The 25,876-nt window shown below is 41.8% G+C and overlaps 1 protein-coding gene across 1 annotated transcript; it reads right to left on the bottom strand.

The window, feature by feature from the left end:
- Window positions 1–1,942: 1,942 nt before the first annotated feature.
- RPAP3 (RNA polymerase II associated protein 3) lies at window positions 1,943–25,808 on the bottom strand. Its single transcript, XM_068170372.1, has 17 exons — window positions 25,673–25,808; window positions 24,423–24,617; window positions 23,713–23,853; window positions 23,114–23,236; window positions 21,294–21,421; window positions 19,479–19,600; window positions 19,073–19,143; window positions 17,774–17,905; window positions 15,746–15,873; window positions 13,677–13,798; window positions 13,145–13,215; window positions 12,894–13,010; window positions 9,695–9,906; window positions 7,374–7,569; window positions 6,063–6,160; window positions 4,554–4,654; window positions 1,943–2,436 (listed from the first exon to the last, which is right to left on the bottom strand). The coding sequence occupies exons 2-17, from the start codon at window positions 24,573–24,575 to the stop codon at window positions 2,345–2,347; spliced, it is 2,007 nt and encodes a 668-aa protein (XP_068026473.1). The 5' UTR covers window positions 24,576–24,617; window positions 25,673–25,808; the 3' UTR covers window positions 1,943–2,344.
- Between the last annotated feature and the right edge of the window lie 68 nt (window positions 25,809–25,876).

Genomic DNA, 25,876 nt, shown 5'->3' on the forward strand with positions numbered 1-25,876 from the left:
TTTTTGACACTCTGAATGGTTGTAACTTCACAAAGGTTTATTCAGCACTGTTTGATTGCCTCACACTATTTACCTCAGACTTTTTTCTCCCAGTACCAACATAACCACTGAGAGGGTGTTGGATTTGAAAAAAAAGAAAGTTCCTTCTTCCCTCAGAAAATGTTTGACTTCAGATCTATGAATCTTCTCCATGTTCTATTCAATGTTTAAAGATGTCACCCTTTCATCATTTAAAAGGGAAAAACACTGCCATCTGCTGGAGCTAGTGAAGCTTAGCAGCTCTCTGAATGCCTCTGCTCAGCTCTTGATCTTGCATTGCTTTCTATGCACCCAAAAGAAACCTCAGGGACTCGGCAAGTCACTGTCAGATGTTTTATTTAGAAATGTCAGCAAAAGGCTACAGTAGCATACCATTCCCAAGATAAATCTTGGTGGCCTTTGTTCAGTAGCAACATGAATCAGGTCCACCCATCAACTCCACCAAATTCTTTATGCTTGAGCAGCTTCCTATCAATCAGCAAAAGCAGGAATGGGATCAGAAACCAAGTATTTCAGCTTACTCTCATTAAAAGCATAGCAGAATGGGTGGAATTGTAGGTGACTTCTGGCCTACAATTTTCAAGCCTTTCTGCTATCATTTTGCTTTTACTGTCAAGGATCCACATCACAATCCTAGCTTTCATCCAGCAGCCTTTGAGTGAGAAGCAGCTTCTGAGAATGTATCAGGTACTCTGTAACACAGTTACCCGTACACCTCTGCCCTACATTGCACAACTCATACCAGTCCACAAGAAGGTATGCTGTACCTACAAAGACACAGAAAATTACTTTGGTAACTACTCCTGCCCCACTTCTATTCAGCAGCATATCAGACAAGAAATAGTGAACAGTTAACCACATAACTTGGGACACACCCATTAATAACAAATCATATTGTGGGTATATAAAGGCCCTCCCATTTCCCCAGTAACTATTCTGCTAGGGCTCAGTTCCAGGCTAATTAGAAGTTAACCTTGGGGATTTGGGTGCTCTATTCATGTCAGCTGCTACCTAGCCCACGGTTGTAGCTCAGTTGCTTTTTGTTTTTAACCTGGATTATATCTGAACTAGGATATCACACACCTGCAAATGCTTGTGAATTAGTTGTCTAATAGTGACTACATAGGAAAAGGTATGAAAGTTATCTTCCATTAACCCATCTTGGAAATATGAAATCTTTTCAAGCTCTACAGCTGTTTAGTCATTCCTCTGAAGAAAAGCTCAACTACCAAAACAAAAGCATTCATGTCAGAAGGCTTCCCAAGTCAGTACGGGGTGAGCAAGAGAGAGAGAAGCATCAGTAAAGCACAAAGACTAACAAGGATGAAAGCAATGTGACAGAATATTAGGCAGGATGAAAAGAGGTAGTGGTCAACCCTGGAGACACAGCCAACTATTTTAGACACCAGTGCTTGGATAACAGTTAAATCTTACAGTATACTTGACAAGAACTGTTCTTTCTTCTGGCCATGTGAACAGTATGAACAGGTGATTATGACTAATGCTATTTCTCACCTAAGAATTTCAGGTGATTCTACACCTTTTTCTTCCTCCTGGGGGACAGATACCTCACTTAGCTTCCTGAGGTTTCATAAACCCTTTACCTGGTTAGGAACAACTGAGCCAAAAGGTAGATGTCATCATCAACCCACAAAAAAGTGTGGGTTTTCTCCCTAGACTAAGTTGACAGTATTTGGCTTCCTTCTATTCTGCAATTACAGCTGAAGTTTCACAGCAACATCTCAGCTGTCAATGCTAAAAATTCATCCTTAGGGTAAAAACCAAGCAAAAGAAACCTGGAAATTTTTGTCCACTGTACCTTAGGCTTGGTATATGACATGGGCTGGTGTGGTGTACCCTTAGAGAAGAATGATTCAGGCAGCTTAAAAATAAATGTAGTATCTTCAATTCAACATTCAGTTTATTTCCTAAAATAAAAACTGTGCACATTTGTAGTATATACCATTTGATTCTTAGCAAAGACATGTTTATAAATAATTATTTTTTCCCCTTTTATTAAAGACCTCTATCTACAATCCAAATTCTATACTCTAACCTGCCCAGTTGTTTTCTTAGGCAAGCAGATTCCACTGAAGACAATGTAGACCTCTACTGTTTCAGGTGCTGGAAAGCAATGTACCTGCAGAACTAGACAATTTTCTCTTCAGGCACTTGCCATTTGGCTAAGCCAAGTTTAACAGTTTCATTACTTATACAAAAGGAGCAAAATTCCAGTCTTTAGAGGCTTCTTCAGATGATTTCCACATTAAAGAGGTGTGGAAACAGAAATTTGTCAGTTATCTCACTACGAGGAAACGCCATACTTCCTCTCCAATTCTTCAGCAGCAGCATCTTTCAATCCCATATGGTTCACATGGTTGAACAACGCTTGTGTAACTGTAAAAGAACATCACAACAAACTGTTAGCTTTGTTATTCACACTCTTCAGGTAAGTTATTAGAATAAACCTTTATTAGAATAAACCAAACCAGGTTGGAAGAGACCTTCAAGATCATCGTGTCCAACCCTTCAACCAATCCAACCCACCTAAACAACTAAACCATGGCACCAAGCACCCCATCCAGTCTCTTCCTGAACACCTCCAATGACAGCGACTCCACCACCTCCCTGGGCAGCCCATTCCAATGGGCAATCACTCTTTCTGTATAGAACTTCTTCCTAACATCCAACCTGAACCTCCCCTGGCGCAGCCTGAAACTGTGTCCTCTTGTTCTGGTACTGGGTGCCTGGGAGAAGAGACCATCATCTGCCTGTCTACAACCTCCCTTCAGGTAGTTGTAGAGAGTGATAAGGTCATCCCTGAGTCTCCTCTTCTCCAGGCTGAGCAACCCCAGCTCCCTCAGTCCAGTTCTTTCTTCAGTGAGAGCAAGAGCTGGATTATATAGCTGAAATATGAGGAGGTTTTTAGAACTACTGAGAGAATGAAAAAACAGTAGCAAAGGGAAGCTCTCATTTTGTTTTGATGCCCACAAGCTGCCCAACACCATTTCTTTAAACAAGTGTATAATCCTGACAATGTAAACAGGCAGCTTTTTACTTTATTACCTTGGCACTATGACATTAAATGCAGAAAATAAAAACTAATGCCAGATGGCAGATACAGCTGACATCATGTTAATGGCGTGAATACAACTCAGGAGAGGAATTTCAGAAGGAGACTTGATGGGGTGCTTGGTGCCATGGGTTAGCTGTTTGGGTGGGTTGGATTGGTTGATGGGTTGGACACGATGATCTTGAAGGTCTCTTCCAACCTGGTTTGGTTTATTCTAATAAAGGTTTATTTACTTGCACTTCAGTAAGTCACAGTATCACAATATAACTAAGGTTGGAAGAGACCTCGAGGATCATCAAGTCCAACCTATCAACACAGACCTCATGACTAGACCATGGCACCAAGTGCCACGTCCAATCTCCTCTTGAACTCATACCTGCCTAGTTGTCTTTTTCATGTGCAAACCAGCTGGCAGTTTCTATGAGACTGCTGAATGCTGAAGGATGGAGCTTGCACTTGAATCACCTGGCTCTAAGCTGTGTGTCACAGAGCCACTCAGCAGCAGGTGCCCCTGTTTCTCTGTGTTAAGTCACAAGACCTCGTGTGAAAAAAGGCTGTATAGAGCAGTGCAGGGAATGAGCAAAGACTGAAGGGAAAGCCTTGGAATGGTCATCACATTTTCTATAAACTGCACTTTGCATCCTCCTTTACCCTTTGTCTCTTGCTTCGGTTCCTGTGTGACCCGCACTAGATTCTATGGTCCTGCTGTGGCAGGGGGGTTGGACTATATGGTCTTTGAAGGTCCCCTCCAACCCCTAACATCCTGTGATCGTACGTGATCCTGAATTTAGCGTCATTTCAGCAGCGTCCTGTTTTCTACAGTCTAAACTGCCAGTTCTCCTTGGCACTCGGGCAGTCAAACAAATCGTTTATTTTAGGGAGAGGCAGGTATCAAGATTTTGGAAGTATAGTGGTTATTAGTGCACCTCAGCTGTAGACAGTAGATTTGACATGATTTGGACCCTAACAAATGTTTTGCTTGCGTCTCACTGCTACATATTCTGTAGATCATAGGCTCAAACTAATGTCAACCTGAGCTGCAAACTCATCTAGGCGATGCTGCAAGAGCAGGACAGATGACAGGCTGAGTTCTGTTGGCAACACCTCTCAACCAAAGTCAAGATTGCCAAGAAATGGTTGCAAATTGTGGAAACTCTGTGATTTGGGCATCTTGCATCTCATATCAAAGCTTTCATACATATTTCATAAACCCCTAACAATGCCAGCTACAAACTGAAATACCAGAGGAGCTTCCTTCGGACTAAAATGCAGCGTTATTACTGATAACAACAAGAGGATTTACCTGCAGTTTTCAAGTCTTAACAATTAATAAAGAAGCAAAAGATTCAGAAAAATCATATGACATCCCTATTAACCTTTAAAGCAATCAAAAGCTAGACATCACAAATGAGGTTTCAAAAGACACTATTGAATTACTTACTTTTTTTCTCCGAGCCCGACATAAACATTACTGCCATATCAAATCTTTTTAATTCAGATAGCCTCTGGAGGATTTCAAGAATGAGTGATGGCTCCTCTTTCCTGGGGATTATTAGAAATACAAAAAGAACCATGGTTGATTAGATAGATTCAGTAGCTCCAAGAATATCAAAGACAGCAGGAACAATTAATTTAAAGGACCGGTGGAATTCCCTTCTAAGCCTCTCTCCTATTTTCTGCCTGTCTCATCGTTCCTGTTCATTCTTCCACACACAAAGTAAAAAGTCAACATCCAGAAATCTTTATATGCAAGTACCATTCTGATATAGGGCAAGAAGGGAGAAATAGAAAAACCTAGACTGATGCCAACTGACTATTTTTATCCATTCCAAGATGATATTCATTTCACATTCATGTGGTCAAGAGTAAACAAGAGTCTCCTTTGTTAAAAATGCCACTTGCTGTGAGTATTTGCATTTCATAACTTATCCTGTCTCCCTCTGAAGGAAATATCTTGTACCTTGCTGCAAACAATTTAAATATCTTAGCCTTTATATGTCACACCACCAAAACATAGAATTGTATCCCTTGAGAAGTCATGTTTCACCCCCAGGAAGGATATTTACTTATGAAGAAATGAAGGGAAAGGTTAACCTTGTTTTAAGTTTGCTTTTCTCCATAAAGCACCACCCTACAAACATTCCAAGTGTGTGCTCTCAGAATAACACAGAGAAGCTGCACAGTGTCTCTGAAGGCTCAAGTGGTAGCATGGATAGGAATTTCAAAGATAGCTGTCAGGTTCTTTTGCTCAAACACAGATTTACTACAGGCTACTGTAAAATGCTAGGAAGTAACTAAAAATAGAAGTCAGAATGTATCACAATAAGCAGCACACAAAAATGAAACTGTGTCTCAGCTTCAGGAAGTCAATGTAGAAAGCTAATGTTGTGCACTTATATAGGACAACAGAATATACACAGTAATACAAACAACCATTACTTTATAGGGTCTATTATTCCATTTCCAATGCTATTTATCAAAACTGATTTCAACAAGAGAAAGTAAAAGCTATTTATTTGTTTACCTCTTTAAGGACAAAAGGAAATGGGATTAAGTTGTGCCAGAGGAGGTTTAAATTGAGTATTAGGGGGAAAAAAATTTACTGAAAGAGTGGTGAGGCATTGGAACAGGCTGCCCAGGGAGGTGGTGGAGTTGCCATCCCTGGAGGTGTTCCAAGCAGCCTGTAGATGTGGCACTTCAGGATGCAGTTTAGTGGTCATGGCAGTTGGGTTACATTTGGACTCAATATTAAAGGTCTTTTCCAACCTTAATGATTCTATGATCCTAAGATTTTAAGATATGCTTCATTTCTTAAGAAGGAGCAAATGAATCATTCCAATTACTGCATCATGCTGCATGCTGGAAATAAGTTTATAAACCCAAGGTTGTTGCTGGGGAGGGGAAGGAAGCAATAGCAAAAAAAAAAAACAAAAGGAAGAGTTAAACTTACTCAATGTAGAAGTCATGCAGAATTTTCAGTATCTGGTTAAACAAGTCTGGATCTAAGGATTTCTGGAACAGTTTCTGATAGAGTGAAGGCTCTATTTGCTGTGGAAACATTAAAAGAAAAATTATTTTTAGAGACATCCAGTTGAGTCATGAGAATTACAAATGAGTTTTTAGATGTCTTGGACAATACATTGGTTGCATTGGTTAGGCTGCACCTTGAGTAGTGTCCAGTTCTGGGCCCCTCAGTTTAAAAAGGACATCAAAACACTTGAACGTGTCCAGAGAAGGGCAACAAGGCTGGGGAGAGGCCTTGAGCACAAGCCCTATGAGGAGAGGCTGAGGGAGCTGGGGTTGTTTAGCCTGGAGAAGAGGAGGCTCAGGGGTGACCTCATTGCCTTCTACAACTACCTGAAAGGTGGCTGTAGCCAGGAAGGGATTGGTCTCTTATCTTTAGCAACCAGCACCAGAACAAGGGGACACAGTCTCAAGCTGCACCAGGGGAAGTTTAGGCTCAAGGTTCTTCACCAAGAGAGTCATTAGTCATTGGAATGGGCTGCCCAGGGAGGTAGTGGAGTCACCATCCCTGGAGGTGTTCAAGAGGGGATTGGACGTGGCACTTGGTGCCATGGCTTAGTCATGAGGTCTGTGGTGACAGGATGGACTCGATCCTCGAGGTCTCTTCCAACCTTGGCGATACTGTGATACTGAAGTGCATGAAAACAAAACCAAATCACTTGCCCTGTTTGATTTGGGGGTTTTTTGGTGATGATAACTGCTAACTTCTTTTAAAAGGATGTTCAGCAGTATTTTTTGTAAAATACATAGAAGCCAAACTACAGAGTATGTAGATCTATGTTCCAAGCATTTTTTTCCAGTTTGAAGAGATAGGAATGTTGTCATATCTGACTACCCTAAACCCACTAGTTTGAGAAATTAGTTACTAATAAAGTCTTTACAGCATCAGGGCCTACATTTGGAAGACTAGACAGATTATGCAGAGGCTGCACTCAAAGGGAGGTAAGGCACAAGAGAAGAAACACTGAAGTGTGCTCTGGCCAGCCTGATCTAGTGTGGGGTGTCCCTGGCCATGGCAGGGGGGTTGGAACTAGATGATCCTTGTGGTCCCTTCCAACCCTGAATGATACTATGATACTAAACTACTTAGTGTTATGTAAAGGCAATTAAAGAAAGGCACCACTGTGCACTGTTAAGACACTTGAAATATTCTTTCCACCTAAATTTGTGCAGTTTCTTCAATGCCAGTTGAAGAAGCCGTCCAAACACCATCAATCAATAATGTATTATTTCATACCTTCAGGTACAAGTACATGTTTTCTGGACAATCTTTCAACTTCCTGAAGTCAGATTCAAGCTGGAAAGAATTTGCAGGAACGGGAGGGATTGGAGAAACAGAGCTAAATGACCTTTTGATTTCTTTTTCTCTCTGTTTGTTCACAGGGAAAGATGGATGCACCACCGAAGAAATTCCTTTCACGCTAGCAGGAAGCCTGCAGAGAGATTTTGAAACACATTTAAGGAAACCCAATACTTTGAGCTAACTAGAGATCCTTCAATCCATTAAAATGATAAAATATTATATACATAAAAAAAATATTTTAGTTTAAGTAGACATTTAAAAATTCCTTTCAAATTAAGGAAGCTTTAAACTTGATCCAACTTGATCTCTATCTACATTGAAATTTAACACATCCAAGTGCTGGGTTCTGCACATTGGCCACAACTACCCCATGCAGTGCTACAGGCTGGGGTCAGAGTGGCTGGAGAGCAGCCAGGCAGAGGGACCTGGGGGTGCTGGGTGATGGTAGGCTGAACATGAGCCTGCAGCGTGCCCAGGCGGCCAGGAGGGCCAATGGCATCCTGGCCTGCATCAAGAACAGTGTGGCCAGCAGGAGCAGGGAGGTCATTCTGCCCCTGTACACTGCACTGGTTAGGCCACACCTCGAGTACTGTGTCCAGTTCTGCCCCCCTCGGTTTAGGAAGGATGTTGACTTGCTGGAGTGTGTCCAGAGAAGGGCAATAAAGTTGGTGAGGGGCTTGGAACACAAGCCCTATGAGGAGAGGCTGAGGGAGCTGGGGTTGCTTAGCCTGGAGAAGAGGAGACTCAGGGGTGACCTTATTGCTGTCTACAACTACCTGAAGGGAGGCTGTAGCCAGGAGGGGGTTGGTCTCTTCTCCAGCACCAGAACAAGAGGACACAGTCTCAGACTGGAGGTTAGGAGGAAGTTTTACACAGAGAGAGTGATTGCCCATTGGAATGGGCTGCCCGAGGAGGTGGTGGAGTCACCATCGCTGGAGGTGTTCAGGAGGAGACTTGACAGGGTGCTTGGTTGCATGGTTTAGTTGGTTGGATGGTGTTGGATGATAGGCTGGACACGATGATCTTGAAGGTCTCTTCCAACCTGGTTTATTCTATTCTATTCTATTTAGCAACATGCTTGGCCTTTCTCTGCTTTGTTCCCAGAAATAACTGTGTTTTAAGGTATAGATTTTTACCATGCACAGCTGCAAAATAAATGTTGCATTTTCTGCAGTTTCACAATGCAAACCAGTGAGAAGGTAATGAGCAAACCATTTTTAACATTGATTACAGTAGAACCATTTTTGGTCCTTTAATTTGCCAGTTAGGTCAATTTGTTCTTCAGAAGTTAAGACAATTGTTTCGTCGACACTTGACAGAGAAAAATTGATGAGTTGGAAAAGGTGGGTGCAGAGGGTGTTTCTCATATAAATTATTCAATCAGAATTTTGTAAGAAGTCTTTATTATCAACAGAATGAGATGATGCCAGTGTATAGAGCACTTCCTTAAGCAGACTCCTAGCCCCTGCTAAAGCTAGGACAGTGGCTTCTGTGCTTCACTCTGGTTTCAGCCAATCTTACTTGAGTATGCCCAGCTAACAGGGTAGAACTTGGAAACTTGGAACAAATCTCAAGTTATCAGCTGCTTGCTCAGCAGAGGAGAGTGGTGACACTCACCTTCTGTTCTCTCACAAAACTGGTGCACAGAGAATAGAATAGAATTAACCAGGTTGGAAAAGACCTTTGAGATCATCGAGTCCAACCCGTCATCCAACACCATCTAATCAACTAAACCATGGCAAAAAGCATCCCTTCCAGTCTCTTCCTAAACACCTCCAGTGATGGTGACTCCACCACCTCCCTTGGCAGTCTATTCCAATGGCTTATCACACTTTCTATGAAGAACTTCCTCCTAACATCCAACCTAAACCTCCCCTGGCACAGCTTGAGACTGAATGTTTGAACTTTTCTCAGAACTGACTGTAAAATGTTACAAACAAAAATCAAAGCTGGGGAGAATGAGGTGCACAAGGAAGAAAGTCTATCATGCATTCCAAATGGAAGGCAATTCATAGTGTTTTCCTGTATGAACAGGACTTACTTTTCCACCTGGCACTGAACAGATCATACTTGTGCCAACTACCACATGATCAGAGACAGACATGCAACAAAACCATTTCTTTTGATGCTTTGGTTTTATTTTAAATTCCCCAAACCATGTTCAGTAACTGATCACATGTAGAAATCTGAAAATGAAGACTACATTTCCACTACACTTACCTTTTAAAACAAGGATCACAATTTTTTATACTTACTGCAATGGTGAAGCATCACTGATTTCTTCTATTTTCAAGTGCTTTGCTTTTGGAATGTCTGCGGTAGTCAAATGGTCATCCTGATTCTCTGTCGTTTCTATACTCACTGAATTCTTCCAGTTGTTGACTACAGAAGTAGTGCTGGGCACTGCTGGTGACACTGATGATGTGTCATCATCAATATCTTCAATGGGTATTCTTTGCAAAGGTTTCTAAACAGAACACATACCTCATGTCACACACATAGCCTCAACAGCAGCGTACATACCGGCCCCAGCAAAACAGGTGGGATTAGTTTCATACTAATAATAGTATCTTATGATAATCAATGTCATCTGTAGTGGTGCACATGGAATATACTGATACATGGCTAAAAAAAAAGAAGCTTCATGCCAAGTCTGTGGGAAGCCTTGTATGATCACTTTATTACTTTACCCTTGCAAATCAGTGAATTCTTACTCTGGATGATTTCTGACCATGCAGTCTCTTTTCCCAGTAATAGGAAAAAACACAAAACAAACAGTGTGTTTTTTTTCCACCCAGTAAGGTTGAATGGGCAAGGACCAGCATGTATTTTGAAACCTATGAAGCAACACAGGCCTTGACCCTCAAATTAAAATGTTAAGATAATATATATTTGTAACTGAGCCCTGCTGGCTGATCAAGTTACATACATCACAAGGCAATTAATTCCATCACTCAAGGACACGATAACTGAAATGCTTCATCTTGTTTCATCTCTTCATGATCACCACTAGTTTTTATCATCACCTAGCACCACCTTCAGAGGTCTTATTGGGAAGCAACATTTGGAGGGGGACAAGAACTGAATATGAACATAGGGTATACTGCCTAGAAATACAGAGGAAAACACACACAAACATACTCAATTTAAGACTTCTAAATGGTAGATTTTTCTGTTTGACTCTAACACAATCCTTAAGTCTCCACAGCAGTTTGGAAACCATTTAAAATCACAACAAAACCCCCTAATCTTCTTGGTGTATTAACAGAAAATACATCATGTCATCACTGCACCAAAACTGGGAGGCTGCCTGCTAGACATGAAGCATATTACACATCTTTGCAACCCCTGGACAGTACTAAAAGCACACGTGCTTCATCTGTACTTGTTCTACCTTAATAGAATTACAAGGAAAAAAACACAATTAACCTACTACCTCCACTTAATTTAGCAGCCAAACTGAAAACCTAATATAATTGTCTATAATCTGCCAGTTCAGAAATTCATTTAGGTTTCTAGAAATGCTCTATCTGCTTATAGAGAATACATAATTCCTTCCTCTCCATTAAGAGGATCAAAATAATCACACATTTTCTACTGAAACCATCCCTCTAAATAATTTGTTTAGTGGAAGTAAACATTTTCAAATCATCAAAAGCAGAACACTACAGTACTCCATACAAAGTGTGAGCAAGTCTTGTATTTAAACAACTCACTGCTGAATGTATAAAGATTAAATGTTCTAAGAGGAGAACTCATGCATAAAGAAAGCTGCTATTACTCTCCATATTGCATTTTGTCCTATGCTAATGCAGAGTTAGCTTGGATGCTAGCAAGAAGTTCTTTACTATGAGGGTGGTAGAACACCAGAATAGGTTGCCCAAGGAAGTGGTAGAGACCCTATCCTTGGAGACATTCAAGATGAGGCTTGATGGGGCTCTGAGCAGCCAGATCTAGCTGGGGATGTCCCTCCTTACTGCAGAGGGGGTTGGACTACATGATCTCTACAGATCCCTTCCAACTCAGTGCATTCTATGATTCTATTATCTGATTACAAGCACTAATAATTCACAGACTAAAATATCAGGGTATTGGTTCTCAAAATTCAGACTATGTGGATAAAATGCAGCCCAAGGCTCTTACCCTCAGTGACACCAGCATATGACATGGGTAGGCAACATGTCTTGCTACCACTGCAGCTGCTATAGAAATTTTAAAGAGCAGATGGAAAGAAGAAAGTTTACCCAAAGCTTCCTCAAGTAGGGCATCAAAACTAAACTGCATCCCCTTTATTTTCAACCACAATACTAGCTATGGACCCAGGGCAGAGTTGAGGGTTTGTCTTCCCATTTCATATTAAAGTCACACACTGTGTTTCCAGAGTGTGGCACTGTAGGCAGAATGCTTACACCAATGCTACTGACATACTGCATGGAAATACTCAAGTTATGTTCTTGGAAAACATCAAGAGAGAATGTGTAAATTTTGGACTTTCCAGCAGCAAGATGTATCTAACAGGCATTAGCCTCCATAAATAAGCAAGAACTGGATTTCAACTTGTATTGGGTTTAGTTGAGCTGGAATTTATTCTCCTCAGAGCATCCTTCCACTGCTGTGTTTTGCAGCGCTGTATCTGGGTGTTGGTAACACACCAATCTTTTAGCTACTGCTGAACAAGTACCCAGGCTGTGCTTTTCCAACAATTCCCTAACCCAGGAGTACACTGAGAGGTGGGCAAGACCTTTGGAGGGAACACAGGAGAGCCAGCTGACCCGAATGGGCCAAAGGGGTATTCCATGCCACATGACATCAGCTCAGATATAAGAACTAAGTGGAAGAGGGAAATGGGGGATATTTGCTCATAGCATCTGTCCTCCAAGGAAACCACTATGTGTGCTAGAGCCCTGCTTCCTGGGATGGAAAACTGTCTGCTGAAGGGAAGTAGAATAGAGAACAGAATAGAATTAACCAGGTTGGAAAAGACCTTTGAGATCATCGAGTCCAACCCATCATCCAACACCATCTAATCAACTAAACCATGGCACCAAGCACCCCTTCCAGTCTCTTCCTAAACACCTCCAGTGATGGTGACTCCACCACCACCCTTGGCAGTCCATTCCAATGGCTAATCACTCTATGAAGAGCTTCTTCCTAACATCCAACCTAAACCTTCCCTGGCACAGCTTGAGACTGTTTCTTCTTGCTCTGGAGAACAGCATCTCTTTTTGCTTTTGCTTCCACCTGCAGTCTTTTGCCTGTGCTTGGGATTATTAAATTGATTCTACCTTATTACCAGCCTTTTGTTATATTTTCCCCTCTCCACTGTTCATCCAAGAAGGGGAGTGATAGAGTAGCTTTGGTGGGCATTTGGCCCTCAGCCAGGGCCAAACCACCACACAGCTTTAAGCTCTACTTTTCCCATCATTATTGAAAGCAACTCATAAAACAACTTACTGTTGATTTCAGGTACAATGGATTATCAATCAGTTTCACTATATTTTTTTTTTCATCTTCTTTTATCAATACTGCAGGGTAATCTTGACAAGTCCACTTTTCTTTCTCAGCTAATTCCTGAAAAATTAGTAAGTTGTGCAAAAGATCAAAGTTTGAGGAATAAGATGAAGTTAAACATTATGCAATAAAGAATGAAAACATTTGATTACTAGAAGCTTAGCCAAAAAAAATATAGACACAAGCATACATACATTCCTTATTTTAGTCAGTTCATTTATTGCTTGTTTATTTCCAGGTTCCAACTTCAGAACAGCTTCAAAATCTGAATGAAGAAACGAGATAGACAAACTGTAGACATAAGAAGTTGCAAAGTGCTCCTGGCAAACTTTTAAACCTTTTCTTTTCCTTTCACAGTTCTCAAATAAAGGCAGGTAAATCACCCCATTACTTACATCATGACCTAGTTTCTAAAAACATTTGACAAGCTTTCTTAGTACTCACTGTTAAGTGACAATGGTAATTTCACACAAAACTATCATCTGATGATGCAGATACCAACACCAAAGTTTTCATAAAGGTGTCCCTGCCCATGGCAGGGGGGTTGGAACTAGATGATCCTTGTGGTCCCTTCCAACCCTGAATGATACTATGATACTATGAAATCCTTCAATTTTACCTTGATAATTTCTATTAGTCAGGAATTGAGTTGTTACTAGAAGATTAAAACAACAGGATACCCTTACACTCATCTCTTACCTATCACAGGCTAATTCAAAATCATACCTTGCACAGCTTCTTCTAGCTTTCCAAGAGCAACTCTGGCAGCTCCTCTTCTGGCAAAGGCTTTAGAATAGGATGCATCTAGGAGCAGAGCTTGTGTACAGTCATTTTCTGCCTCTTCATATCTCAGCAAAAGATTAGTACAAAATTAATAATCACTTTCACAAGGCAATTTCAAATGGAAAGCAGAGCTACCCAAAACAAAGTATGAAAATAGATCTTAAATACCTACATACACATCATTGGGCTAAAAAGTAAAATTTCTCAGCACCCTGAAATTTCAGCCAACTCTGACGTTTAGGCTGGATGTTAGGAAGAAGTTCTATACAGAGAGAGTGATTGCCCATTGGAATGGGCTGCCTGGGGAGGTGGTGGAGTCGCCGTCATTGGAGGTGTTCAGGAGGAGACTTGATGGGGTGCTTGGTGCCATGGGTTAGTTGTTTGGGTGGGTTGGATTGGTTGATGGGTTGGACGCGACGATCTTGAAGGTCTCTTCCAACCTGGTTTATTCTATTCTACCTCACAACACACTACTGACTCATCATCACAAATAAATGCAAGCATGTAAGCAAAAGTTTCTCTACATCTGAATTTCTGTGCCTTGTCCTTAGCTACTTCAGAATGAGAAATCAATATATCCCTACATTAAAGCAATTTGTTTCATTTTAAGATCAAATTTACCCACCCCAGTTATTTTTAATCATGATTCCACTATGTGTATATTAAAGTATTTTCATTCATTTCTCTTCCCCTTCTTCAAACTACCATTACATTTATGGAAACAGTTGTTTTCTTGGTTTGTTTTCTTCTTTTGCAGTTCTTACCACTTCTAGGGGTCTGTAAGAATACCAATTAATTTCTGTTGCACGTTATGTTTGGGTTCTCTAAGAAATTTATAGATGCATACACTGATCTATCCTACAGAATTGATTTTCTTGCAAGGTCATTGAATTAAAGTATCATTTCCTCAGACTCTGAGAACATTATTTGCATTGTAATGTCCTCTTTGGCTTCAGTACTAAATTACAAATGTTGTATCAGAAACACAGTGCCAGTTAGTTTATAATCTCATAATTTAAGATTAGTACTTTGTTTCTTCACATACCCAGCCACCCTGTGTGAAAACAGATGACCAACATAATGCTCAGCTCCCTGCTTTTCATATTGATAAACTACTTTAGAATAGAATAGAATTAGCCAGGTTGGAAAAGACCTTTGAGATCGAGTCCAACCTATCACCCAACACCATCTAATCAACTAAACTATGGCACCAACACCCCATCCAGTCCATCCAAACACCTCCAGTGCTGGTGACTCCACCATCTCCCCAGGCAGCCCATTCCAATGGCCACTCTATGACACACATTTCAGACTTGAAAAATGGTCATATGTAATCTCCCATACTCTCCCATAGACTGATTGCCCATTGGAATGGACTGCCAAGGGAGGTGGTGGAGTCACCATCGCTGGAGGTGTTTAGGAAGAGACTGGAAGGGGTGCTTGGTGCCATGGTTTAGTTGATTAGATGGTGTTGGGTGATAGGTTGGACTCGATCTCAAAGGTCTTTTCCAAACTGGCTAATTCTATTCTGTTCTATACTTGTTAGAAAGGATTTGTTTCCTATTGTTTCTGGATTACTTGAATAAAGCTGAATTAAAAATAAAGTACATGTGCATGTCTCCACTGGCAGAATTACAGAAAAATACTTTAAAAGATGACAGTGTGTGGAAAAAGCTCCTACCCATTCCCTTAGAAGTCAGAAGTTATAATCCACATTTTTACAGTGCAGTATTTATCTGACTAGGTTTTACAGGCAAAAAAGACAAAGCTTTGGGCAAGTCCTTTGAGAGAGGTGAATACGTAGAATTTTGTGCACATCAAGAACAAAAATCAAACATTAGAAATTGGGATTTAATACTGAAGCTGTTTTATTCTCTCAGAACTTCCTTCTACGGAATGCATTTTGAGATCACACACACTGATTCCCTTACTGAGTGAAAATCTAGTGGATCACCATTCCATCTAGTTCAAAACAATGAAAGAAACGATACAGGATATGTAATCTTACTTACTTTTCAATCTTTAGGTAAGCCATTGCTCTGTTAGCTGGCAGAAGAGCATTGGTGCCATCTGCTGCTATACCACGGGTGTAACATTCTATTGCAGCCTCGTACTTCCCTTCTTTGAAATAGCCATTACCCTGTAATATTTAGGTTAGGGAAAAAAAAGTAGTGTTCAGAAAGATCTAGTGAAATGGTCTTTTCTTATCCTTTTTAGCAGACAGGGTCACAGTATCAAGAACAGGAATCACATCAGGAACAGTGTGGCCAGCAGGACCAGGGAGGTCATTCTGCCCCTGTATACTGCACTGGTTAGGCCACACCTCGAGTACTGTGTCCAGTTCTGGGCCCCTCAGTTTAGGAGGGAGGTTGACTTGCTGGAGCATGTCCAGAGAAGAGCAACAAAGTTGGTGAGGGGTTTGGAACACAAGCCCTATGAGGAGAGGCTGAGGGAGCTGGGGTTTCTCAGCCTGGAGAAGAGGAGACTCAGGGGTGACCTTATCACTCTCTACAACTACCTGAAGGGAGGTTGTAGACAGGCGGATGATGGTCTCTTCTCCCAGGCAGCCAGTACCAGAACAAGAGGACACAGTCTCAGGCTGCGCCAGGGGAGGTTCAGGTTGGATGTTAGGAAGAAGTTCTATACAGAAAGAGTGATTGCCCATTGGAATGGGCTGCCTGGGGAGGTGGTGGAGTCGCCGTCATTGAAGGTGTTCAGGAGGAGACTTGATGGGGTGCTTGGTGCCATGGGTTAGCTGTTTGGGTGGGTTGGATTGGTTGATGGGTTGGACACGATCTTGAAGGTCTCTTCCAACCTGGTTTGGTTTATTCTAATAAAGGTTTATTCTAATAAAGAATGCTCATAGCATGGCAGCTATTCACAGCATATTTCTAAATATCTAAGCTTGGAGGAAGAGCAACAAAAAAAGGTTATTTTTTTCTAGTACTTTGGGGGGAAAAAAAAAATAAAAGTCTTGCTACATGCATAGTTTAAGTGCAGACTTGTAAGGCTGTAACTTCTGATTGCTTTTGATGTTCAGGATAAAGCATCCTGAATCGCCTGAATTTCAATGCAAGCTCCACAAGGCTGAACCTTTGCAGTTCTCCTTTCAAAATAGCTGCACAAATCTGTTTCTGTCCTGCTACATCCGTGACACTTCCCCTCAAATATTATTTGGGCACAAATGTGGCTGTTATTTCCTAATTAATGCTTCCTAAAATAAAATTACAGCACTTTTTGTTTCTTTCCAGAAGACTAAAATTACCTTTTGCTCCTCAGTACTAAAAATGAAGCCATGTACTTAAACTTCTTGACTACTCAATGGCAAGAAAGTGCCACAGTTCAGACTTAACAGGATCCACATTGCCAGGAACAGGACCACAGTGAATGAACTGCTACTAATGAAGTATTGCATTAGACTTAAATTTCTTTTCTGTGGCCTCTTCAAAATTATAAGAAACATGACTATCAATATATTAATAAATCAACCAAGTTACATAGCTAGAGAGAACAGCAAGAAAACTGTTTTAGCTGATACTATTATTTCTTAATTGAACCAGTAGAGCGACTGAGAAATCCATAAGCCAGCTACAAGTCAGGATCATGTATTTAAAAATACATTTTTAATGTCACTATTGCCTGTACTCCCTCAGCTCTTCTTTATAGCTACCTTTCATTATGTAATCAGAGGTTTGAAAGAGAAGAAACAGTCCAAAACTGTCCTTGGAGGAGGTCAAGATGCACATACTACTGCAGAAATGGGATTTTTGTAAAATACAGTTCCAGTTCTACTTATTAAATAGTTGAAATTTATCATATAATTTGGGCTGTGTAATTATTCCTCCAGAAAAGTCCAAACAGAACTCATTAACAACCTCCTTACAGAGCTCAAAATGGGAAACAATTAAGGTTAAAGATCAAGAACGTTGTCTTTGAGATTCAAGACAGTATTCAGGTTTAATTTACACATCTGCACTGCTAATAGCAGAACACAATGCTTTTTCTAGTTCTCTTCTATTCCACCAGAACCAGTGACTTACCAGATCTTTTTCTGTAATGGCCTTCTGCTTGAGCTGCTGCTCTTCAATGCGCTGCTTCTCGGCATCTGTTAATTCTGGTCTGACAGCATCTTCAACCTCTTTCTGTTCTGGATGTTCTTCTGATGACAGAGCCTGCAAAGATGTATTTTTTTTTTTTCCCCCTCTCAAGAAGCATTTCCCCCAACAGCACACTTGCACAAAACAGATTGCAATATATTCTAAACTTTAAAGACACAGAAATCTGCCAAGTATTTTAATGGAAGAGGTTGTAAGCTGAAGAGAAATTGAAGAGATCATTCTAGCTATTGAAAATGAACTAGTAAATAAAAGGTGCTGTAGCACAATGTAAAATACACCAGGAAACCTGATCTCCATATATTCCCATTCACAAATCATTCAGTTTTTCAATTACTAGAGACTTTTGGATCTTCATCTTGAAAATTAACTTTTCAAGCAGTTTCCAAATTACATGTGAAGAGGTATAGGTGTATTCACACAGTAATGACAGGTAAACTTGTCTACTAAGGTTGTCAGAAGCAAAGTCCCTGTCATGACATAGATGAGCCTTACAGCAGAGTATTATGTTCTGCCCTATGAGGAGAGGCTGAGGGAACTGGGGTTGCTTAGCCTGGGGAAGAGGAGGCTCAGGAGAGATCTTATTGCTGTCTACAACTACCTCAAGGAAGGTTGTAGCCAGGTGGGGGTTGGTCTTTCCTCCCAGGTGGCCAGCACCAGAACAAGAGGACAAAGCCTCAAGCTGCACCAGGGGAGGTTTAGGTTGGATGTCAGGAAGAAGTTCTTCACAGAAAGAGTGATTGGCCATTGGAATGGACTGCCAAGGGAGGTGGTAGAGTCATCATCACTGGAAGTGTTTAGGAAGAGACTGGATGGGGCACTTGATACCATGTTTTAGTTAGAGTTGGATGACAGGTTGGACTTGATGATCTCAAAGGTCTTTTCCAACCTGGTTAATTCTATTCTATTGTAAACCACTTTCTGATTTCCCAGGCCACAGCAATCAGTGGCACTACATGCAGGCTAGAAGTACAGCTTTATGGCCAAGGGAACGACAACAACCAAGCCGCAGACAGTGGTGCAGACCTTCAGGCTTAGTCTACCAATCCGTTATTACACTGACATTCACACTTTAGTTAATCCAGAAGAAATTCAATTTTGACATCAGTGAACTCCAAAAGCCAAGAAAACCATGAGATTTTGCTGACTTCTTGCTATAAATTCATACAGAAACAAACTGTCCAGGATAAATTAATTTATGGTAGGGCCTATTAATGTTGTTACCTGATAAATTTTCTTCAGTTCATTTTTTGCTTCGAAGTTATTTGCATCCAGCTCTAAAACTTTCTCATAATCTATCAAAGGTGAGAAGACAATGTTTCAGGTAGAAAATACAGGCTACCAACCAGCATATAAAGTAAGAGCCTTCTTTTGAGATAACCCAGCTACCCAGGAAATCTGAGTTATTACAAGCAACACATATTCTAAGATATTTAAAGCTCAATTATTCTAGAACTAATAACTACAGAAGTAATTTGGACTTGCTGCTTGAATTTCACCTTACCAGAAGAATATGCAGTACTTTTTTGTTTAGAGGAAATGAAATCTGAGTTCCTACACCAAATAAGCAAAGCACACCAACTTTAATCAAACAGACAGACAAATAGTTAAGACATCTAAAAAGACACACCTTCTTTAGCACCTTGAAGATTTTTCAAAGCAAAGCGAGCAGCTCCTCTTCTGGCATAAGCCTTTGTGTAATTTTTATCTAAAGCAAGTGCTAAGTTACAGTCAGATTCTGCAACAGAAAATCTATAAAAAATAAGGAGAGGTTATTTTAGACATTTCATAGTTTCATTCAGGGTTGGAAGGGACCACAAGGATCATCTAGTTCCAACCCCCCCGCCATGGGCAGAGACACCCCACACTAGATCAGCCTGGCCAGAGCCTCATCCAGCCTGGGCTTAAACACCTCCACGGACGGGGCCTCGACCACCTCCCTGGACAACCCATTCCAGGGTTTCACCACTCTCATGGTGAAGAACCTCCTCCTCACATCTAGCCTGAATCTCCCCACCTCCAGCTTCATTCCATTCCCCCTAGTCCTATCACTACCTGAGATCCTGAGAAGTCCTTCCCCAGCCTTCCTCTAGGCCCCCTTCAGATACTGGAAGGCCACAATTAGGTCACCTGGGAGCCTTCTCTTCTGCAGACTGAACAGCCCCAACTCCTTCAGTCTGTCCTCATAGGAGAGGTGCTCCAGCCCTCTGATCATCCTTGTGGCCCTTGGCCCTTCTCTGGACACCTTCCAGCACCTCCACATCCCTCTTGTAATAGGGGCTCCAGAACTGGACACAGTACTCCAGGTGGGGTCTCACCAGGGCTGAGTAGAGGGGGAGGATCACCTCCCTCGACCTGCTGGCCACACTTCTCCTGATGCAGCCCAGGATCTGATTGGCTTTGCGGGCTGCAAGTGCACATTGCGAGCTCATGTTGAGCTTCTTGTCCACCAGCAGCCCCAAGTCTCTCTCCTCAGGGCTACTTTCCAGCCAGTCACTGCACAGCCTAGATTTGTGCCTGGGATTGCCTCGACCCAGATGCAGGACCCTGCACTTGCTCTTACTGAACCTCATGAGGTTGGCTTGTGCCCACCTCTCCAGCCTGTCCAGGTCCCTCTGGATGGCCTCCCTTCCCTGCATCGTGTCTGCTGCACCACACAGCTTGGTGTCATCAGCAAACTTGCTGAGGGTGCACTCAATGCCACTGTCCATGTGACCCACAAAGATGTTGAACAAGACAGGTCCCAGGACTGATCCCTGAGGGACTCCGCTTGTCACTGGCCTCCACTGGGACATGGAGCCATTGACAGCCACTCTTTGGGTGCGGCCATCAAGCCAGTTCCTTATCCATCTAGTGGTCCACCCATCCATGTGTCACCAGTTTGGAGACCAGGATGTGGTGCGGGAAGTGTCGAAGGCTAAATTTCAGTGATTTAGCCTAATTAGAAGCTCTGTAAGTTCTCTTTCAAGTGGCAATCTTGAGGTATAGAACAAGTATTTAAACAACTCAGAATACATTAAAATATGAAAAGAAAACAGAGATTAAGGACCTCTACTGCAACAGAAAGAGTAAGTCTCCCTACCCTTTCTTATGCCAAAAGAAATCAAAGCTTTAGAAATAGAGCTTACTGAATCTGAAAGGCAAATTAGACAGTGAACTTTTTTTCCCTGTTTTTGAACTCGTTATGGTGTAATACAGAAGACTGTGAACTTCTAGCATGAAAGCTGAGATAAAAAAAGATGAGAAAGTCTCCCAGATTCCTTTTCCTGGCCACTTCTATTTCACTTTGAAAATGCAAAAGCGGGCTGCAAAACCAATCTCAGACTGTATCAGAGCATGATAAATAACATACATTTAAAACCAGATGAAAAATATGAAGGCAGAATTTCAAAGAAAAGGAAAAAAAAAAGGGGGGGAGGGGGGTGGTTAACAATACAAGTCTTACTTTTTCATCCTATAAAAAGCTGATGCTCTGTTTGTGGGCAATACTGGATTGTATGGATCAGAATGCATCCCTCTAGTATAGCACTGTATAGCTTCATCAAAGTTCCCTTGTTTAAAGTAGTTATTACCCTGTGAAGAGAAAAAAGCCTTTTTAGAAAGTTACTACACATAGACCCATTGCTAACTTTTGGTGAAAAAACATCAAAGCTTTTACTTTAGAATGCTCACACATTTGTGTTCAGTATTTCTCATACAGCACTGCTTTACTGAGAATGTTTGTTTACAAAGAAGTATTTCCAAGTACCCCATATGAAATGTATCACAGTATAACTATGGTTGGAAAGGACCTCGAGGATCATTGAGTCCAACCTATCAACACAGACCTCATGACTAGACCATGGCACCAAGTGCCACGTCCAATCCCCTCTTGAACGCCTCCAGGGATGGTGACTCCACCACCTCCCTGGGCAGCCCATTCCAGTGACGAACGATTCGCTTGGTGAAGAACTTTCTCCTCACCTTGAGTCTAAACCTCCCCTGGCGCAGCTTGAGACTGTGTCCCCTTGTTCTGGTGCTGGTTGCCTGGGAGAAGAGACCAACCCCTTCCTGGCTACAACCACCTTTCAGGTAGTTGTAGAGGGCAATGAGGTCACCCCTGAGCCTCCTCTTCTCCAGGCTAAACAATCCCAGCTCCCTCAGCCTCTCCTCATAGGGCTTGTGCTCAAGGCCTCTCCCCAGCCTTGTTGCCCTTCTCTGGACACGTTCAAGTGTCTCAATGTCCTTCTTAAAATGAGGGGCCCAGAACTGGACACAGTACTCAAGGTGCGGCCTAACCAAAGCAGAGTACAGGGGCACAATGACTTCCCTATGTTGTTCATTATTTATGCAATCACAATTTTTTTTACACATATAAACGTATACACTCATTTTCAATATCTGTAGTTCATTTTAAAGAAGCCTACAACAAGCACATGTATAATTGCTTAGATTGCCAACTTTGACCTTTTAGTAACTAAATTGCACATCTTTGTTTTCCAACATAAATATTCTAATTTCTGCCTGCTTCAGAACAGAATTATCTTGTGTGCCCTCAACTGCCTCCCTGCAGCCAACATGGTAAGGGTCGAAGACTTCAATTTCTCAAAGCAGACTGCAGGTTATAAATCAAGGAATTTCCACGGGAGCAGATCAAGAGCACAGATGTCATCCACACAGAAAAGAAAGAAAAATAAAGTAATAAACTCCACAAATCTACAGACTGACAAATGGTGCCAGGTGATTGCTTGTGAACAAAAGAGCTTCTTGGGACCACACAAGCTGCTACAAAACTTAGCTTATCTCTCTCATATGACAATGAAGTATGAGGTAGGTGTTGCTGCATTCTACTTGCAAAATCAGGCAAAAACTGTACTGGCATGAACCTGCCACTACCAAGGCAAGGAACACATGCAAGCTCATCCACCACTCACAGGTGTACTGGCCTCACAGAGGGACTAATCTTATAGCCTTGGGGAGTTTGGGGTACTCAGACTGTGTTCAGACAAATGCAGTTTGATCCATACAGTAACTCTATATAGAAACCCAATTTCTCAAAGCAAAATACATCACCCACCCCCTGATCATCATAAGACTCTATTAAGCAGAGCCTGACAGGCTTTGCGGCAATCAGTGATGAGAAGAAAAATAAACACAGTGAAAATCTCCTTTCAAATGGGCACCACAGCAGAAATGGGATACAAGTGGACAATCTTCTAAAAGACACTGTGAATGCCCCTACATCTAAATTGCTGCTTTGCAAATAAAGACTTATCATGACACAACCTTTTCCTTCTCTGCAAGAGCCTTTTCGGCATCTATACGAATTCCATCTTCTTCAGAGTCTGATTCTGGAGACACCGAATCATGAGTGCTATCATCTTTGTCAAGTTCTTCAAGTATTTTATCCTGAAATCAGATAAAATAAACCATTACTTCATTCTAATTTAACAACACAGAATAAAATGACTTTAAGAGTCAGCAGCATGCTTTTTAAAATCTCTCCTAGTAAGTCTTCTTTAGTAAAAGATGACTTTAAAAGTGAAAGAACTATCCTCTAATATTGCCAGAGGTGGTTAGCCTTATATTCTAGTAGAATTATGACCTTTTAAGAGACTTATTAAACATTTTTATTTTGTTTTTAATGTTAATATTACAGTCAAATTCAATCTGCTGGAAGAAAGCACTGCCAATAGAAAACTCGAATATTACTCATTATTCCAAATTTTAAACACACCACCTTTTTGGGGAGAAAGCTACTTTCCATAATACAGTAGCCAAGATACTCACTTGTGGACTGACCTCTCAGCACCATAACAAAATCTTACATGAAACACAATCAACTGGGGACAAGACTCGGTTAACAAGCAAATATTCTGACTCACCACATCAAGTTTTCCCCAAGCTTCATAATCATAAGACTTGATCTTATTTTTCTTGTTTTCCTCAGTGGTTATCTTTGAAGGGACTTTACTTTTGCTTTTCTTTTTTTTCTTAAAAGCCTTGCTTCGAATTGGTGGCAAATTCTAAATTGAAAGAAGTAATTTGTTACAAAAGCAATGTGTGAAAGTCCCTCTCATTACAGAAATTACAGTACCTATACCTAGATACAGTATTTATCTACTGGCTACTTTTATTTAGAAACCCATCTGGCAAGCTGTTCTCAGGACCTCCACAAAACCCACTTAGAGCAGCAACTATAACTCTTGCAATTCGTAACAGCAGCAAGGATTACAGGTACAATACAAAGCCAAGTTTCAGAAGAGACTGCACAATATCACTGAAGTACCCCATCAATATATTAAAAGCCAGCAGCTAATACTGATGCGGCAAACTGAAATATTCTCCTAGATCTAACTGGAACTGACTAAAATGTTACTGTCTCAACCACCTACAGAGGCTACTGCCCCACAGCTCTGCTGGTGACGCAGTTTACAGAGGAAATTTTTGGTATGCTTCAGTCCAAGGAGGAACTTCTATTCAGGTATCTTAAATCAACATCAGCATCTTGCTAAAGCAACAATAGTAACTATGATAAACACCATCACATTATGACTAGCTAAGTTAACAATGACACTGGACTTGTGCTTTTTACCTCTTCTGGGACACCACTCTGTTTCCTTAGTTCGGAATCCACTTCTCTAATGTCTTTTTCCCAGCTCTCCAGTTCTCTCATAAAATCTTGCAGCTCTTCAGCGTTTTGCTTCATTTGCAGCTGTAGTTCTAGCGCTTTATTTGGTGCACTCATTGTAATCTGCCAGACTTCAAGGCAAAAGCTTTCTAGGGAGGCCTTGAAAGTATGGAGGGAGACAAACTAGTTATTTCCAAACTATGAAGTCTGACTTACATGCCACACAGGCTTCCCAACAGCACAGAAGCAATATTAAATACCAAGAGCCTAAGAAGAAACACAACTGAAAAGTCTTTGAAATAAAAGGAAGAGAACCCACACTATTAGATGAGACAAAGTATGTAATAATGAAAAACCTAACTAGGTGTATGGTAAAGTATCCAATAAGCCAGTGAAAATCCTGAAAGACATAACATGGTGATCTTACTTTGAAGAAATTTCTGCAGGTTTTTTTCTAGCTAGAATGTAGCAAGCTGACATGTTAACAGTTAAGTTTTAACATGGGGGGAGGGGGGAAGTATCAATACATACATTCTGCTCTGTATCTGAACACAAACAAGGCACCAAACAAGACAAACCAACCACCCAAATCACTTTCAACCCCTACAAGTAAGTATACTTAAATATGCCCCAACATTTAGCATAGGCGTGAGTAAACACATGAGGTGTTTTATTAAGGAGTCTAGGAAATTACGAGCCCAGAATATTCTTTGGATGTGCTTTTTATACACATTTGTGTATCAGTCACAATCCACACCCAAGTGCTCACTCCTGTTACCAGCCTAACGCAGCGTGCGGCACAAAGCGTAGCAACGACATTAATCCACCCTTGTTCTGAGAGCTGGCTTCTTTCCCTTCTCCCTTTAAGGCGGTTTTACGTGAGTCTCATCGGCAGATCCTTCCTTTGCTTTGCCCAGCAGCCGAGGACTACCTCGTCCCAGCGACTCCATGGGCGAGCATCCGCATTACCCCCGAGGCCTGGCTGGCAGCCACGCAGCGGGCGCGCCCCAGGAGGCAGCCCCACGCCAACCCCGCGGCCCGGGCTAACACCAAAGAAGCCCCTGAGGCCAAGCCTACGCGCCCGAGTTTCCACGCCCGCCTCTCCGCCGCTTCACCGTTAGAAACGAGGCCTTGCAGGACGGATTCCGCCTCGCCTCACCGGGTCACGGAGAAGCGGCACTGAGCCACGGACCGCCACTCCCCCGGAGCCTCACCTGCAGCAGGTCCCACTTCTTTCTGACGCCGCCCCGCCAGACGCCCTCCCCGCGCAGCCGAGCCTTCCTCCAGAGTGCACCGCGGGCGCACAGCGGGACGGCCCCCACGCACCGGCGACAGGAGCAGGAGCGGAAGCAGCAGCAGGAGCAGCACTGCCAAGCGGCGCACGCGCGTACAGTCACACCGCGCCGCTCTTGGTCCTC

This window comes from Melanerpes formicivorus, unplaced genomic scaffold (assembly GCF_026170545.1).
Source record: "Melanerpes formicivorus ecotype bairdi unplaced genomic scaffold, bMelFor1.0.p_v2 SCAF_3, whole genome shotgun sequence".
Taxonomy (NCBI): Eukaryota; Metazoa; Chordata; class Aves; order Piciformes; family Picidae; genus Melanerpes; species Melanerpes formicivorus.